The sequence below is a fragment of the Trachypithecus francoisi genome, unplaced genomic scaffold (assembly GCF_009764315.1).
Source record: "Trachypithecus francoisi isolate TF-2019V2 unplaced genomic scaffold, Tfra_2.0 Lachesis_group3, whole genome shotgun sequence".
NCBI lineage: Eukaryota > Metazoa > Chordata > Mammalia > Primates > Cercopithecidae > Trachypithecus > Trachypithecus francoisi.
Genome location: NW_022681468.1, coordinates 138,549,743 through 138,568,685, shown reverse-complemented (window position 1 = coordinate 138,568,685; position 18,943 = coordinate 138,549,743). Strand labels below are relative to the sequence as shown.

At 37.1% G+C, this 18,943-nt stretch overlaps 1 protein-coding gene across 7 annotated transcripts in view; it reads right to left on the bottom strand.

Moving 5' to 3' along the window:
* Positions 1-18,943, bottom strand: part of DMXL2 (Dmx like 2) — a 187,741-nt gene that overhangs the window by 37,923 nt on the left and 130,875 nt on the right. For all 7 annotated transcript variants that reach the window (XR_004431994.1, XR_004431995.1, XM_033190115.1 and 4 more), the window contains exons 19-23: positions 15,866-15,976; positions 12,449-12,618; positions 9,114-9,211; positions 8,536-8,701; positions 823-1,087 (exon numbers count right to left, since the gene is read on the bottom strand). Coding sequence is in view for 5 of the 7 variants with exons in the window: in XM_033190115.1 (XP_033046006.1) it covers positions 823-1,087; positions 8,536-8,701; positions 9,114-9,211; positions 12,449-12,618; positions 15,866-15,976 (810 nt within the window). In the remaining 2 variants the exon portion in view is untranslated. The remainder of the gene's footprint in view (positions 1-822; positions 1,088-8,535; positions 8,702-9,113; positions 9,212-12,448; positions 12,619-15,865; positions 15,977-18,943) is intronic.

Here is an 18,943-nt window from a genome sequence, read left to right as displayed (position 1 = left end):
CAGAAGAAGAAGAAAAAGGAAAAGGTGAGGAAAACATATTTAATAAAGTAACAGCCCAAAATTCCCAAGTCTTGGGAAAGACATAGGCATCTAGGTCCAGGGTACTCAAATAATCCCAGACAGATTCAACCTAAAAGGATCCTCTCCAAGGCACATGGTCAAGTTGTCAAAAGTCAAAGACAAGGATCTCCTCATTTTTATTCCCAAAAGGCAGTCAGTGACCAATGACCAGTATTTCATTTCTTATGATTTGTTTCAGGAAACAACCAAAGGAAATGGAGGAGGCAGACACAATATGTGTGCACATTCAGGTGCATGTGTGTACAACATATATATGTCAAATGCAACAAGAACCACACTGCTGTGCATCTTACTTTTTCCACTTAAAAATACAGCACATATTAACACATCTATCTACCTCAATTTTTAACGACACACTGATTCTATATGTGGATATATTAAAATGTATTTAACTATTCTACTGACAAAAACTTAAAATGTTCCATTCCTTTCAAATTATTGCAAACAATGCTGATAAATATCCTTTAAGTGCTTGTAATATCTAAATTATTTAGGACAACAAGGAAAAAAGAAAATTTACCACAGAGGCACAAAGTTTTTGTATGCTTGTTAAATATATATGTAATTAGAATAGGATGATAATCCTATCTAATCCTTTAGCCACACAAGAAATTTTAATAATAAATTCTCAAAGTTGAAAAGCAAATCTGGTAATGATTTTTCTTAATCTAAGTGAACATTAGTTCAGAAAGTGTCTCTTCCTTTAAAAAACAAAATAAAGAAATCCACAAAATGTCCTACCTTGATGTTCATCATCCTCCTTTGGTGTTTGTTCCAGTAATGTGTCCAAGGCTCGGGTGTAATCTTTCATTACCCAATAGGCAAGACTACGCAGGAAAGGATCAGGATGTAATCTTTTGCAACTGAATCCTGAGCCATCCTTTTGGCAACCCAAAATCTTCTGATTTAAGATGGATATATAAGTGGATGAAGTCTCAAATTCAGATTCATATAAACGGGCAATAACCATGGCTAGCTGAATATCTTCCATTTTTTCAAGACATACCTGAAAATTTAAATTTTAATACTTATCTTACTTAATGATAATTAGAGAGATGAAATATCCCATCAATACCCTGAAATTATCTACCATTTATATTCTCATGGTGGGGGAAGGGACAGTGAAGGGTAGTTAAATGATTGATAGGAGATTAAGGAATAGCAAAAAGAGTAACAGGTTGGAACTTAGTAGCTTCCAAACTAGACAGATCATTTATAAAATAAGCATAAAACAAAGTCTATTAATATCATCTCAGACTTAGATCAATTTAAATAATACTCATTTTTAAATTAAATACTACATATGACACTAGAATTTATATACCACTCCCTCTTAATTTTCAAATATATTTCTGCATAAACATAATTATTACTGTCTCATATTTAAATAGTAAATAACTTATGAAATAAAGCCACATGTTCTATTCATAGTCTCTGGGAGCCTATATGCTAATGCAACTACCAGTTCTGAGCATTTGAGGTCATTCAGGCAATATGAGCATCTCTCAGTCAACACTTGTCTTTGCTTGAATATCTTCTAAGCTAAACTTCCAATTTTAAAATCTTAAGTATTGATAACCGGCGCCCAAGATGGCCGAATAGGAACAGCTCCAGCCTCCAGCTCCCAGAGTGAGAGATACAGAAGACGGGTGATTTCTGCATTTTCAACTGAGGTACCGGCTCATCTCACTGGGGCATGTGGGACAGGTGGCGCTGGTCCGCGGGTGCAGCCTGACTAGAGAGAGCTGAAGCAGGGCGAGGCATCACCTCACCTGGAAAGTGCAAGGGGGAAGGGAACTCCTTTTCCTAGCCAAAGGAAATTGAGACACACAACACCTGGAAAATCAGGTAACTCCCACCCTAATACTGCGCTTTACCAAGGGTCTTAGCAAACGGCACACCAGGAGATTATATCCCACACCTGGCCCAGAGGGTCCCATGCCCATGGAGCCTCCCTCATTGCTAGCACAGCAGTCTGAAATCTAACTGCAAGGCAGCAGCGAGGCTGGGGGAGGGGCGCCCACCATTGCTGAGGCTTAAGTAGGTAAACAAAGCCGCCAGGAAGCTCGAATTGGGTGGAGCCCACCACAGCTCAAGGAGGTTGGCCTGCCTCTGTAGATTCCTCCTTTGGGGACAGGGCATAGCTAAACAAAAAGCAGCAGAACCCTCCGCAGAGGTAAATGCCCCTGTCTGACATCTTTGAAGACAGCAGTGGATCTCCCAGCACAGAGGTTGAGATCTGGAAATGCACAGACGGCCTGCTCAAGTGGGTCCCTGACCCCCGAGTAGCCTAACTGGGAGACATCCCCCACTAGGTACAGACCAACACTTCACACCTCACACGGTGGGGTACACCCCTGAGACAAAGCTTCCGGAACAAGAATCAGACAGCAACACTCGCTGTTCAGCAATATTCTATCTTCTGCAGCCTCCGCTGCTAATACCCAGGCAAACAGGGTCTGGAGTGAACCTCAAGCAAACTCCAACAGACCTACAGCTGGGGGTCCTGTTAGAAGTAGAACTAACAAACAGAAAGGACACCCCACTAAAACCCCATCAGTACATCACTATCATCAAAGACCAAAGGCTGATAAAACCACAAAGATGGGGGAAAAGCAGTGCAGAAAAGCTGGAAATTCAAAAAATCAGAGCGCATCTCCCCCTCCAAAGGAATGCAGCTCATTGCCAGCACGGGAACAAAGCTGGACGAAGAATGACTTTGACGAGTTGAGAGAAGAAGGCTTCAATCGATCAAACTTCTCAGAGCCAAAGGAGGAACTACGTAACCAGCACAAAGAAACTAAAAACCTTGAAAAAAGAATGGATGAATGGATAACTAGAATAATCAATGCAGAGAAGACCTTAAAAGAACTGATAGAGATGAAAGCCATAACAAGAGAACTATGTGACAAATGCACAAGCTTCAGTAACCAACTCAATCAACTGGAAGAAAGAGTATCAGCAATTGAAGATCAATAGAGATTTTGTCACCACCAGGCCTGCCCTACAAGAGATCCTGAAGGAAGCACTAAACATGGAAAGGAACAACAGTACCAGCCATTGCAAAAACATGTCAAAATGTAAAGTCCATCGATGCTAGGAAGAAACTGCATCAACTAGCAACCAAAATAACCAGCTAATATCATGACACGATCAAGTTCATACATAACAATATTAACACTAAATGTAAATGGACTAAATGGTCCAATTAAAAGACACAGACAGGCAAACTGGATGAAGAGTCAAGACCAATCAGTTTGCTGTATTCAGGAGACCCATCTCACATGCAGAGACACACACAAGCTCAAAATAAAGGGATGGAGGAAGATCTACCAAGCAAATGGAAAACAAAAAAAGCAGGGGTTGCAATCCTAGTCTCTGATAAAACAGACTTTAAACCATCAAAGATCAAAAGATCTTTACCATTACATAATGGTAAAGGGATCAATTCATCAAGACGAGCTAACTATCCTAAATATATATGCACCCAATACAGGAGCACCCAGATTCATAAAGCAAGTCCTTAGAGACTTACAAAGAGACTTAGACTCCCATACAATAATAATGGGAGACTTTAACACCCCACTGTCAACATTAGACAGATCAATGAGACAGAAAGTTAACAAGGATATCCAGGAATTGAACTCAACTCTGCACCAAGCGGACCTAATAGACATCTACAGAACTCTCCACCCCAAATCAACATAACATACATTCTTCTCAGCACCACATCACACTTATTCCAAAATTGACCACATAATTGGAAGTAAAGCACTCCTCAGCAAATGTCAAAGAACAGAAATTATAACAAACTGTCTCTCAGACCACAGTGCAATCAAACTAGAACTCAGGACTAAGAAACTCAATCAAAACCGCTCAGCTACATGGAAACTGAACAACCTGCTCCTGAATGACTACTGGGTATATAACGAAATGAAGGCTGAAGTAAAGAAGTTCTTTGAAACCAATGAGAACAAAGATACAACATACCAGAATCTCTGGGACACATTTAAAGCAGTGTGTAGAGGGAAATTTATAGCACTAAATGCCCACAAGAGAAAGCAGGGAAGAACTAAAATTGACACCCTATCATCACAATTAAAAGAACTAGAGAAGCAAGAGCAAATACATTCAAAAGCTAGCAGAAGGCAAGAAATAACTAAGATCAGAGCAGAACTGAAGGAGATAGAGACACAAAAAACCCTCCAAAAATATCAATGAATCCAGGAGCTGGTTTTTTGAAAAGATCAACAAAATTGATAGACCACTAGCAAGACTAATAAAGAAGAAAAGAGAGAAGAATCAAATAGACGCAATAAAAAATGATAAAGGGGATATCACCACCAACCCCACAGAAATACCAACTACCTTCAGAGAATACTATAAACACCTCTACACAAATAAATTAGAAAACCTAGAAGAAATGGATAATTTCCTGGACACTTACACTCTCCCAAGACTAAACCAGGAAGACGTTGAATCCCTGAATAGACCAATAGCAGGCTCTGAAATTGAGGCAATAATTAATAGCCTACCAACCAAAAAAAGTCCAGGACCGGATGGATTCACAGCCAAATTTTACCAGAGGTACAAGGAGGAGCTGGTACCATTCCTTCTGAAACTATTCCAACCAACAGAAAAAGAGGGAATCCTCCCTATCTCATTTTACCAGGCCAACATCATTCTGATACCAAAGCCTGACAGAGATATAACAAAAAAAGAGAATTTTAGACCAATATCCCTGATGAACATCGATGCAAAAATCCTCAATAAAATACTGGCAAACCGAATCCAGCAGCACATCAAAAAGCTTATCCACCATAATCAAGTGGGCTTCATCCCTGGGATGCAAGGCTGGTTCAACATTCACAAATCAATAAATGTAATCCAGCATATAAACAGAACCAAAGAAAAAAACCACATGATTATCTCAATAGATGCAGAAAAGGCCTCTGACAAAATTCAGCAGCCCTTCATGCTAAAAACTCTCAATAAATTCGGTATTGATGGAACGTATCTCAAAATAATAAGAGCTATTTATGACAAACCCACAGCCAATATCATACTGAATGGGCAAAAACTGGAAGCATTCCCGTTGAAAACTGGCACAAGACAGGGATGCCCTCTCTCACCATTCCTATTCAACATAGTGTTGGAAGTTCTGGCTAGGGCAATCAGGCAAGAGAAAGAAATCAAGGGTATTCAGTTAGGAAAAGAAGAAGTCAAATTGTCCCTGTCTGCAGAAGACATGATTGTCTATTTAGAAAACCCCATTGTCTCAGCCCAAAATCTCCTTAAGCTGATAAGCAACTTCAGCAAAGTCTCAGGATACAAAATCAATGTGCAAAAATCACAAGCATTGTTATACACCAGTAACAGACAAACAGAGAGCCAAATCATGAATGAACTTCCATTCACAATTGCTTCAAAGAGAACAAAATACCTAGGAATCCAACTTACGAGGGATGTGAAGGACCTCTTCAAGGAGAACTACAAACCACTGCTCAGTGAAATAAAAGAGGACATAAACAAATGGAAGAATGTACCATGCTCATGGATAAGAAGAATCAATATTGTGAAAATGGCCATACTGCCCAAGGTAATTTATAGATTCAAGGCCATCCCCATTAAGCTACCAATGACTTTCTTCACAGAATTGGAAAAAACGGCTTTAAAGTTCATACGGAACCAAAAAAGAGCCCACATTGCCAAGACAATCCTAAGCCAAAAGAACAAACCTGGAGGCATCACGCTACCTGACTTCAAACTATACTACAAGGCCACAGTAACCAAAACAGCATGGTACTGGTACCAAAACAGAGATATAGACCAATGGAACAGAACAGAGCCTTCAGAAATAATACCACACATCTACAACCATCTGATCTTTGACAAACCTGACAAAAACAAGAAATGGGGAAAGGATTCCCTATTTAACAAATGGTGCTGGGAAAACTGGCTAGCCGTAAGTTAGAAAGCTGAAACTGGATCCTTTCCTTACTCCTTATACGAAAATTAATTCAAGATGGATTAGAGACTTAAATGTTACACCTTAAACCATAAAAACCCTAGAAGAAAACCTAGATATTACCATTCAGGACATAGGCATGGGCAAGGACTTCATGTCTAAAACATTAAAAGCAACGGCAACAAAAGCCAAAATTGACAAATGGGATCTAATTAAACTAAAGAGCTTCTGCACAGCAAAAGAAACTACCATCAGAGTGAAGAGGCAACCTACAGAATGGGAGAAAATTTTTGCAATCTACTCATCTGACAAAGGGCTCATATCCAGAATCCATAAAGAACTCAATCAAATTTACAAGAAAAAAACAAACAACCCCATCAAAAAGTGGGCAAAGGATATGAACAGACACTTCTCAAAAGAAGACATTCAGACAGCCAACAGACATGAAAAAATGCTCATCATCACTGGCCATCAGAGAAATGCAAATCAAAACCACAATGAGATACCATCTCACACCAGTTAGAATGGCAATCATTAAAAAGTCAGGAAACAACAGGTGCTGGAGAGGATGTGGAGAAATAGGAACACTTTTACACTGTTGGTGGGATTGTAAACTAGTTCAACCATTGTGGAAAACACTGTGGCGATTCCTCAAGGATCAAGAACTAGAAATACCATTTGACCCAGCCATCCCATTACTGGGGATATCCCCAAAGGATTATAAGTCATGCTGCTGTAAAGACACATGCACACGTATGTTTATTGTGGCACTATTCACAATAGCAAAGACTTGGAATCAACCCAAATGTCCATCAGTGACAGACTGGATTAAGAAAATGTGGCACATATACACCATGGAATACTATGCAGCCATAAAAAAGGATGAGTTCGTGTCCTTTGTAGGGACATGGATGCAGCTGGAAACCATCATTCTCAGCAAACTATCGCAAGAACAGAAAACCAAACACCGCATGTTCTCACTCATAGGTGGGAACTGAACAACAAGATTACTTGGACACAGGAAGGGGATCATCACACACCAGGTCCTATTGTGGGGAGGGGGGAGGGGGAGGGATAGCATTAGGAGATATACCTAATGTAAATGATGAGTTAATGGGTGTAGCACACCAACATGGCACATGTATACATATGTAACAAACCTGCACGTTGTGCACATGTACCCTAGAACTTAAAGTATAATAAAAAAAAAAGAAAGAAAATAACCTATGGAGAAACAAGGATGAACAATTACATCAGAATTATCAACAGCAAAACTGAGTATAAAAAATAAAACAATGTTCAATCTTAAGTATTTGTTATTTAAAAAAAGAAACTCAGATGCCTGAGATAATTGTAAAAAAAAAAGAAAGAAAATAACCTATGGAGAAACAAGGATGAACAATTACATCAGAATTATCAACAGCAAAACTGAGTATAAAAAATAAAACAATGTTCAATCTTAAGTATTTGTTATTTAAAAAAAGAAACTCAGATGCCTGAGATAATTGTAAAAAAAAAAGAAAACCGACTAATTGTAAATTTAAAATACTAAAGTAGTTTCACTTAATTGAGTATTTTCTATCATGTATTATTTCCAATTGTATTTGCCCTTTACCTGTTCATATTGTACATGATAGTAAGTAATCTAAGAAGAAGATACCAGAAGTAAACAGAAACATTTGTAATTACTCTCATAATCAGCTGCTAGGATTACATATCAAAAAATGGTAAGTTTTACCTCCTCACATCATTTTCTAATATTATAAAATATTATAAAACAGTACAAACTGCAGTTTCAGTTCCTTATTTATGAATTTCATTATAAAAAAAGAGAACAGCTTAATGTATCTGCCTTTCTGCACAGAATAAGAAGGTTGTGACCTACATACTTTAAATAGTTCAGAATCACAAGATGGTCAGGAAGACAACATTCATAAACTGTTTTTCAGCATTTTTTTCATACATTTTACACATAGTCTTGAAATGCAATGTGCCATATACGAAATTTTTCTTTTTTTCTTTTTGAGATGGAGTCTCACTCTGTCACCCAGGCTAGAGTGCAGTGTCACAATCTCACCTCACTGCAACCTCTGCCTCTTGGGTTCAAGTGATTCTCTTGCCTCAGCCTCCCAAGTAGCTGGGACTATAGGTGTGTGCCACCACACCTGGTTAATTTTTGTATTTTTAGTGGAGACAGAGTTTTGCCATGTAGGCCAGGCTGGTCTTGAACTCCTGACCTCAGGTGATCCACCCTCCTCGGCCTCCCAAAGAGCTGGGATTACAGGCGAGAGCCACCATGCCCAGCCTGAAATTTTTCATTTGTTTCATATTTTCCGTTACCACAGGGCTACTATTTTAAGTACAGCAACCTTTGTAGTTATTCTGTGTCCTTACAAACATATGACCAAAAGTTACGACCTCCTCTACAACCTTCTCAGGTTTTCAATCTTTTACAAGTATTATACAGTGTGTTTTCTTATTTATACCTCTATGGCATCTTTCAATGAACCCGCTAGCAAGAAAAAAGCAGCTGATTGTTCAAAGCGTTGTTTTCCAAGTAAGGAAAAAGCATTTTTCAAAGCAGCTTTTCGCCATCTATCTTCATTAAAATTGTGGCTGAAAAATGTTGTCATTTTTTCATCATGCTGTGACCTGGGAACCAAGCAGAAACATAAAGTGGTTAAACCAAATTTAAAATGTTCTACAAAATGTATAAAAATATAATATAAAAACCTCAAACATAAATCTAAAAGAAGAACAGGCATTTGTTATCAAGCATCTCTTCACTTCTTCTAATAAGGAATATCAACGCCTTATGTATACATAAATAGGAAACAAAAGCATTTTTTACTTGCAAAGTGCTTTTATCAACTTTTAAAACATCCCATCCCTTAGATTAAGCTGAAAATATATTTTACCCTTTTTTTTCAGCTAAAGGAACCAAGTCGCATAGAAGTTGATGTGATGAAGCTCATACACCTAATTATTTTCAAAAGCATTAGGTTTCTTACTCACAGCACAATCTTCATTCTGTTGAATCACGTTAAGTGTCAAGGCAACTTACCTAAACAGACCCCACACTACTGCTTTCTTCTTCATTGAAAGGTAGAACAATGCAGCATCTAAGGCATCATTGTTCCTTTGAAAAGAAGCTTTGGCAACCTAAATGATAAATAAAATATTAAATTAATAATTTGACAAAATAATTACAATCAATTAATCAACAATGTTTCCCTGCTACTTCCATGGCTGATAGAAACTGTAGAGACAGAAAAAGTTGGTTCTGTTTCACAATCTCCAGTAGGTTATAATATTAATACACGCTCCTAGAGATAACCATTTGCAAGCCAGTAATTATGGTAAAAATCATAATTACAGCCAGCACTTATTGACTATTTACCATGTACTGGGCACGAGTCTATGCACCTTTTGTTATCTTATTGCATCACTACAAACCATGAGGTTCTATCATTATCCCCATTTTACAGATGAAGTGACTGAGACAGAAAGGTTAAGTGAATTGCCTACAGTCACACAGTAAGGGTTAGAAAAGGGAATAGAACCCACATAGAACTGAAACTAACATAGAAAGCAATAAAGAAGGCAGAATATTCAATAGATGTGAGCTTTTTCTTGAAAATTCAACATGTTATACTGTATGTAATCATACTGTCTTAAACATAAGAACATATAGGCCATATCTGATTTTTCCAGGATACTGAGATACAGCCTCTGCAAATCATTAAGCTGAAAGGCATAATGACAAAAAAACAGTGGATGCTTTACTAATTAGCTCACATTGATGGCAAAGCAGGAAGCTATAATACTAAGGTATGGGAAAAAGGGAAAAGACACCTAAAATTACATCACGAAAATGCTTTACTCTTGGGCCGGGTGCATGGTTCATGCCTGTAATCCCAGCATTTTGGGAGGCCGAGACAAGCAGATCACTTGAGGTCAGGAGTTCGAGGGCAGTCTGGCCAACGTGGTGAAACCCCGTCTCTACTAATAATACAAAAATTAGCCAGGCGTGGTGGCGCACACCTGTAGTCCCAACTACTCGGAGGCTGGGTGGGAGAATTGCTTCAACCCGGGAGGAGGAGGTTGCAGTGAGCCAAGATCACGCCACTGCACTCCAGCCTGGGTGACAGAGTGAGACTCCATCTCGAAAAAAAAAAAAAGGAAAAAAAGAAAACGTTTTACTCTCAATGCTCTTTTCCCTTCCCCCTTTTAATTGTTCTCTGCCCCCTATCATTTAACTTAGTGCTTCAATATGCTCCATCAGTTTTAGAGGAATTTTATTTGTATTCAGGTGATTTATAATATACATTTCAAGGCAGAAAATGTACATATCCCTTTGATTTAATTTTAAGAAATAAATTACTTGCGGAAATAAATCATGTGTATATTATCACAGATAATTATAATGACAAGACACATGTTGACAAGAAGTAAAATCTTTGTGGGATACATCTGAAACAATTCAGTTAAAATATGTCCTCTTTCATCCAGTGCTTTGGAATATAAAAAATTTAATGTAGATACTGTATCATTTATATTCTTTAACAATTAACTTTTCCGGCCCGGCGCGGTGGCTCAAGCCTGTAATCCCAGCACTTTGGGAGGCCGAGACGGACGGATCACGAGGTCAGGAGATCAAGACCATCCTGGCTAACACGGTGAAACCCCGTCTCTACTAAAAAATATAAAAAATTAGCCGGGCGAGGTGGCGGGCGCCTGTAGTCCCAGCTACTCGGGAGGCTGAGGCAGGAGAATGGCATGAGCCCAGGAGGCGGAGCTTGCAGTGAGCTGAGATCCGGCCACAGCACTCCAGCCTGGGCGACAAAGCGAGACTCCGTCTCAAAAAAAAAAAAAAACAAAAAAAACAATTAACTTTTCCTATACATCAGAAATCACATTTTTTAGTTGGTGCAGGAATGAATTCCTTCTTATATCTGTGCTTATTTTAGAAAAGAAATACTGGTATTTTGTTGGTAGCCTTACATGTAACAGAAAAATAATACTTTTAGACTCACATTTAAAACTGTGATCTGACAACCATACACACCAGAATCATGGGATGCTGATCAAGATGAAGAAACCTCAGCCTTACCACTAACCTACCAAATTAAAATCTCTGGTTATGAGATGGAGAATATGCATTCTACATAAGTTTACCAGGTGAGTCTTCTTTGGGGAACTACTATTAAGGAATTAATCAGGAAAAGGTCTTGGCATCCTTCAGAGAAACAAATTAATACTTCACAAATATAGTACCACTGATTGTACTCCAGGGAATTCCAAAGGACTAAAAGGAAAATATGAATGAGAATTCCACTTTCCTAATCTTGCTAAAGTAGAAAGGGCACAGGCTAAATCTAACATTTATAAATGACTGGAGTTTGGGCTTGTTACCCAGCCTCTCTGAATCTTAGTTCCATTATGTGTAAAATGGAAATGACGACATGGGGTTGATTAGAACATAACATGGAATTATTTATGAAAAGCAACTGGCACCAAACCTGGTAGAGAGCTGAACTGAATTTTTTTTTCCTAAAAGGAATCTACCAGAAAACTGACTCCAAAAACCTGCCCTAAAAACTTTTACAGCCATTTCACTTGCTGCCACAGATATGTTCTTCAAGTACATACAAATCAAAACTGTTTTTATCCAATGAGATTTCAAGCATGCAAAGAACGTTTGCTACTTATTAAACTAGTGATGCAGAGAGTCCTTTGTATAAAAAGTTTTTTAATTTGTAATGTAAATAACAAACAAGAACTCAAGTTTACTTTCTAAATTTAGATTTTTGCATTTTCTTAAACTAGAGCACACCTCAATTAATAACAGAAAATATTATTATTCCACAGATATATTATAAATTCAGCCTATACAGAAAGACACAATATCATACTGCATGGATGTTTTATGAAAGTCAAGTTTTTGTAATCTCCAGAAACTTTAAAAAGTCTCACCAGTCATGGTGGCTCACATCTGTAATCCCAGCCATTTGGGAGGCCGAGGAGGGCAGATCACCTGAGGTCATGGATTCGAGACCATCCTGGCCAACATGGGTGAAACCCTGTCTCTACTAAAAATACAAAAATTAGCTGAGTGTGGTGGCACATGCCTGTAGTCCCAGTTACTTGGGAGGCTGAGGCAGGAAAATCGCTTGAACCCAGGAGGCAGAGGTTGCAGTGAGCCAAGATCACGCCATTGCACTCCAGCCTAGGCGACAAGTGCGAAATTCCATCTCCAAAAAAAAAAAATCTCAAGACCTCAAGATAGACAAACAAATTTACCACTACAGGTTTTCTGGGAGATAGTATCTTTTTTTCTTTAGGAAAAGTTTTTTTTTTTTTTTTAATATAACTCAAAATCCACTAAAAAAAAGTTACCTTTTCAATGCATCTTCGAAGCGTGTTAATGTTCCTCACCCACCACCCTATTCCCATAGCTCTTAATTCCGACCACTGGGGGTCCCCTCTCTGAATTGCTGGAATCATATTAATCAGTTCTTCTTCAGCCTCAGAATGAAAAGCCCAGGCAAAATGGCATGTAGACACACCTAAATTGGGAATATAAAATAATAACCTTCATAATTGTATCAAATAAGAAGAAAAACAATTTTTCATGCAGTCACATATGCATTCGTTTTGGAAAGAATTTTGAAGCAGAAAGAAAGAATGAAAGGCAGTCTGTCATCGATTCAGGAATTTATACTGTAAGTTTCTGAATACAAGATCAATAATGTGATACACAAAATCCAAAATTTGTTTTTGTTTCCCCTACAAAACTAGGGACACTAAAACTTAATCATTAGAAAGAAAAATATTTGAATATCAGGCCATTCACACGTATGGCACACCAAATTTATCAAGAGGTCATAAGAGCTGCCCAAGCTCACACAACTAAGAGTGTAGGGCCCAGGACTGATTCCACGTTTCTCTGTCACGAGGACCTATGAATCTGGCCTGCCCAAGAGGACACAAGGTGTGTTGTCCCCGACAAGAGCCCAGGGGAAGGAAAGCGTGGTGAAAGCTTCGTTCATCAAGTCAAAAGCACTTGGCTCACCCGCCTGGATGTCGATTCTAGCACCACTACCCCATTCTTCTCTCTACCCATGGAGCTAAATATCACTTCAAAGCAAGCTCTAAACTTCATGAGAGTTCCAGAAAATAATAAGGGTAAGTTGCAATCATGATGTACATTCCTCTGCTTTTAGTGCCTTCAGTTAAAAGTAAAGTGCCTAATACTGATGCTTTTTGATGAACATTGTTTTTTGTTTTGGGTTTGTTTTTTTTCCTCCTGGGAGAAGACTGACAGAGATCTAGGCTATTTGTAGAGGCAACAAAATCTTTACTGATGCTATTAGACTTCCAAGTACTAATGGATTTATCAACAGTTCAATTATTAATAACACTCTTACTGAAATTCGACTTAGAGCAGGTAAAAACAAAACATAATGAATGTGAACCATGCAGAATGGTAATGAATAATGGGAATGCTGGGAAGAACTCTGGGAAGCCTTGGAAAGAAGCCAAACTAGTCCAAATAGCCATCTCTATGAACTCATTTTAGAAATAAAGAAATGTCTGAGGTCAATGAAAGTCACATTACAACACAGGTCTCTCAGTGCTATTAAGTATCAATATTGTTACACATAATTTTTTTCATTATCAACTACTATATAGATTTTTGTATGCAGTTTAAAGCTTTTCTAATAATTACTGCTTCACTGTAATTCCTTTAGAAAGTAAAAAACAAAAACTATTATGATTATTTTGAATAACAATCTTAACTCTCTTAAATTTCCCATTGCCAACACTCATATAACAACTGTGTTTGTAATCATACCACAAAACTAATGCAACATGTCTTGGCTGCCACTATAAATTTAGGGGAAAACACTGGGCAAAATTAATAAAATCAATTTAGTTTTTTATAACCTGAAAGGCAGACTAATTTTTTCACTATTTAAATCTCTGCTGTAAGAGAGACTTACTGTATCATATAATTGATATTCTGCTTTAGAAACTAATATACAGCAACACAAAATGCATAATTTGCTGATATAAAATTTATAATATAAAATAATACACAGCATATTACATTCTATATCCTTAAATTAATTAAAATTTTGGTATAAGAAGAAACAAAACAAAAATACACACAGACATGTCAGAAGAATTAGGTTCAGAAAGCAAGATTAAGAGCAGTGAATGTATCTGAAAACTTGCAGAGGTGAAAAAAGTTATTAGGGAAGAAAACGAACAGGGGCACCAACAGGCACTTCTTTTTATTTACCTACCAATGGCAGGCTATTCTCTGCAGTTTACCTCTGCTCTTCTCAGCTTTTCTATCTACATACTGGCTACTTAATTTTTCCCTGAAAACTGGTCCCAGGACCATCACCTACAATACCAGTCATTTCTCATTGCCCATGCTTTAACTGTAGCAGAAGGGAAAATGGAATTCGACAAAGCTTTAGAAATTTGAAGTGTTTTAGATTGCCCTAGGAAATGTACAAAATTGTCATTAATTGATTCAATACCACTTGACTATCACCCAAAATTAAATTTAAGAGAACATGGAGATACCATTTTAAAAATCTATCCAAATGGCATAGATTGCTTAAAATATTAATATCAAATGTGGGCAATGGGTTAGTTTTGGCATCATCAAACTTTTTTATTTTACATTTTTAATAATTTTTTGTTTTCAATTTTTGTGGGTACACAGTAAGTGTATACAAACTTCTGGGAATGTAAATGAGCGTAGTATTTCTGAAGGGCATTTTCATGATACTTATCTTATCAAGAGTGAATAATTTTCACGCCTTTTGATTCAGTAATTCCACTGCTAGAAACTAGCATGAGGAAATAAACAGGAATGTAAATACTTACATGCCAAATTACAAGGTTATTCATTACAGTGACAATTCAAATAGAAAAAAAACTTCAGCAAAATCTATTTCAAAAATAAAGGATTTGGTAGATAAAATACAGTTTAGACACAGAATTTCAGATGGCTATTTAAAGTTATGTTTTCAAAGAACATTCATAGGTTAAAGGGTGTAAGTGTCATGGGTAGGAATAACAGTCTATCAAGTCTAGTATTCTAGGTTCTGTAATACTAAGACATATATTATGGGACTCTTTCCAAGATGTTGGTTTCAAAAGAAATATGGTCCAATGAAATGAGCTCTGGACTGGGATTCGAACTCCAAATCTTCTAATAAATAGTCCTGTATCCTGGGCAGGTCACTTTTAATTCTATGGTTTCAATTTTTTAATCTGTAATAACAAGGCTGATATAAATCCTCAGGTCTCAAATCAGGTGTGGCAGTATGCCTGAAATATGCAAATCCACTGTTATCAATATGGCAGATCTTCCTGAATCATCAACTTTACTTGCTGGCAAATAACTAGAACATAATGCTTACATTAAAATAAATACAAAAACATATCACAGAGCAAAGTTTACACAATTTTTCAAAGAAAAGACATCAAGATATTTAGGGCTAATCTGCAGAGAGCCACTTCAGGTTACCACCTCAGGCATACAACATGTACCCCCTAAGCTACTACTTTAGTAAATAAATTCTAAGAAATTTAGTTAGATGAGTTAAGTCACAGAATAGAGCTGAAGGATGCATAGAAAAATGGTAAGTGGGTACTATGTGACACAAAGATCTTAAGGCCAGTGATAGGTATGCACGTAATGACTTACCTAATGTTTACACACAAATGCAAATAAACCCCACCGCTCCAATATTAAGTAAAAGTTGTGCAAAGCTTCAGTGAGTGAATTACCTTGATGAAGTAGCTGCACTCGGTATAAGGGAGGCAGAGATGTCAAAAGGCATGTGTGTAGGCGCATAGCTAACAAGTATCTCAAACCACACTCATCTAATGTATCTCTTCCTGTAATTTAAACAGGAAATACGTTTAAGGAAAAAGGAATTCAAGAGGCCACAAATTGATAAGCTATAAAACAAACATTAAACTTAGCCATAATTTATATAAAATACATAAGATATTTTTAGTGTATTCCTTCCTGAACACTTTAACGTTTTTACAAAAAAATCGTATCTTTACAAAAAAAAATATGTGACTACTAAAACTCTTAAAAGAAAAATGACTTGGGGAAATATAATTAACTACTAGAACAGATAACAAGAGCATTTATAGTGACATAATAAATGAAAGACATCTTGAAATCCAATAAAAAATATATTAACTATAGTATGTTAGGTACAACTTTTAATAATATTTTCTACATGAATTCCGATGAGATGTAATGGAAATTACATAACTGATGTGAAATCATGTTATATATTTAAACAGGTAATATTTTCTACCTTGGTTAAATTAACTGAAATATCGTACTACCAAAGATTTAAAATTTGAATCCCCTAGCTAGTTAGTGTTACATGGTTAGGCTGAATCTTCACCTTGATTCCACAAATTTATTTATACAAATGAATTCCACTTAGTTGAAGTATGAAGGTGTGGCAAGTGTAACCAAAACTATAGCCACTGCTGGATAAAAGCAAAGCAAAAATACTGACAGCACCTAGCCCAATAACTGACACTTCAGAAGTACTCAAACATTATACAATCAAATAATATTTTCCAGAAAAAAAAAACCAAAAACTTTTAAATGGCCAAAGATCAAGCCCAAGTTCTGCTTTTCATTACCTATATCAATCCATCCATCTATCTATCCATCTATCTATTTATTTAGCTAGACAGATAGCTATTAGGTTGGTGCAAAAGTATTTGCAGTTTTGCCATTACTTTTGCACCAACCTAATATCTATCTATTTATTTATTTATAGACATAGGATCTTGCTATGTTGCCCAAGATGGTCTAAAAGTCCTGGCCTCAAGCAATCCTCCTACCTTAGCCTCCCAAAGTGCTGCCATTAAAGGTGTGAGCCACCATGCTCATTCGTCCATTTATTCATTCAACAAATCAAGCATCTATTACATGTGAGGAACTCTTCGGGTACTGGGAATTCAGCAGTGAAAAAGGCAAAGTCCCTACTCTCTTGGAGATCATATTTTAGGAGGTAGAGACAAACAATAAACAAATAATATGTGGAAATTAATGCTACAAAGGGAAATAAAGCAGGACTGAGAGATAGGGAATGCTAGAGTGAGAGAGTTCTATTTCATACAGTATGGCCAGGAAAGAACTCTCCAGTAAGATGACATGCCAGCAGCAATTTGAGGAAGTAAAGGAATGAGCCATGCGTGAATCTGGAAGAAGAGCATTCTAATAGAGCAGAAATGAGCACAGATTGTGTGGGCCTTTTAGGCCACTTTAAGGCTCTTAACTTTTATTCTAAAGTGAGACAGGAAGGCACTGGTTTATGTTGAGCAAAGGAGAGATTTAATGTGATTTGGTTTTAAAGGAATCACTGGTTCATAAGCAAAGAACAGACGGAGGTAACAAGAATAAAGCAGTTAGGAGATGACAGGGACTTGGATCAGAGTAGTAACTGCAGAGGTAATGATAATTGATTGTTGGATTCTGTATATTAATAGAACTGACAGCATTTGCCAATGAACTGGATATGAGGTATGAGAGAAAGCAGAGTCAAGAATGACTACGTTGTCTCACTGAAACAAGTGGAAGAACTCATTTACTTAGAATCCATTTACTGAGATGTGTAACTCATTTAATCTCTGACCTTCGATTTCCCACCTGTAAAATGGAGATATTCATTCCTGCCTTATTACCTCATGAATGTCCACTGTGTCCAGGATACACTATTTCTTTATTGCTTTAGCCAATGATATACTTTTGTATTAGAAAGTGTAAACTATTTTTTTTACAAATTATGGCATGCCTACTTTCTTAATGTCCCACAGTAAAAACTAATATATATGAAACACACAACACAAGCTTAAGGTTGTTCTGGGAAGAACTCACTCAACTGCATACAACCTCATAATGGTTAAGATTTTTCTTTTCCAATTAATAGTGAGAAAACAAGTCATAGGCAAAACCCTAGGTCTCTAGTTACTTTAACCTGCAGAGGAGAAAACTTTGGGGGATATACTATAGGGATGTAAATCTACATGAAGAGATATTTTCCAGCTGCCTTTCTCCCACAAATCTGGAAATTATGAAATAGTTAAAAGGGTACAGGCTTTGAGTCAATAATTTATCCACATATGAACCCCACTTCTACTCCTTAATGCCTATGTGATCTCAGGTGAGTCCCTTAATTTCTTAAGGATCAGTGTCTTCATCTATAAGTTAAACATAATAATAGCTATCTGCTAGAAGATTGTGATAATTAAATATGATAAAGAAAATACCTGAAACACAGCCATTTTTCACTCCTCCACAATATTTTTGAATTAATGAAATTTTGATCATTAATTTTCAGTTTCCTTTGCCCCTGCTATCATTTACAATCGATACCATTACCCTGAACTATGTGCATAAAAGAGAATGCAATCTAGTTCCAGGAAGTAGCCAAAAATTTTCTAGTTACAGAATGAATTAGGCAAAATACATATGACATTAACTGTAAGGAAACCTCTCTGAAGAGACTTTTTGGAGAAAATTAGGTAATTGTAAAAAGTTGTTTATGGCTAGAAATGGGAAGACCAACAAGTTGAGCCCATGAGGTCCCAATAAGCCTCATGATTCCAAGTAACATTAACAAATGGGCTGTTATTATCAAAGGAAAAATCATAGGGATCAATCTGTTTTAAAAAAACGAGAGACTTGGCCAGTCCATGGTGACTCATGCTTATAATCCCATCACTGTGGGAGGCCAAGGCAGGAGGACTGCTTGAGCTCAGGAGTTTGAGACTAGCCTTGGCAATGTAAGGAGACCCAGTCCCTACAAAAAAATAAAAAGAAATTAG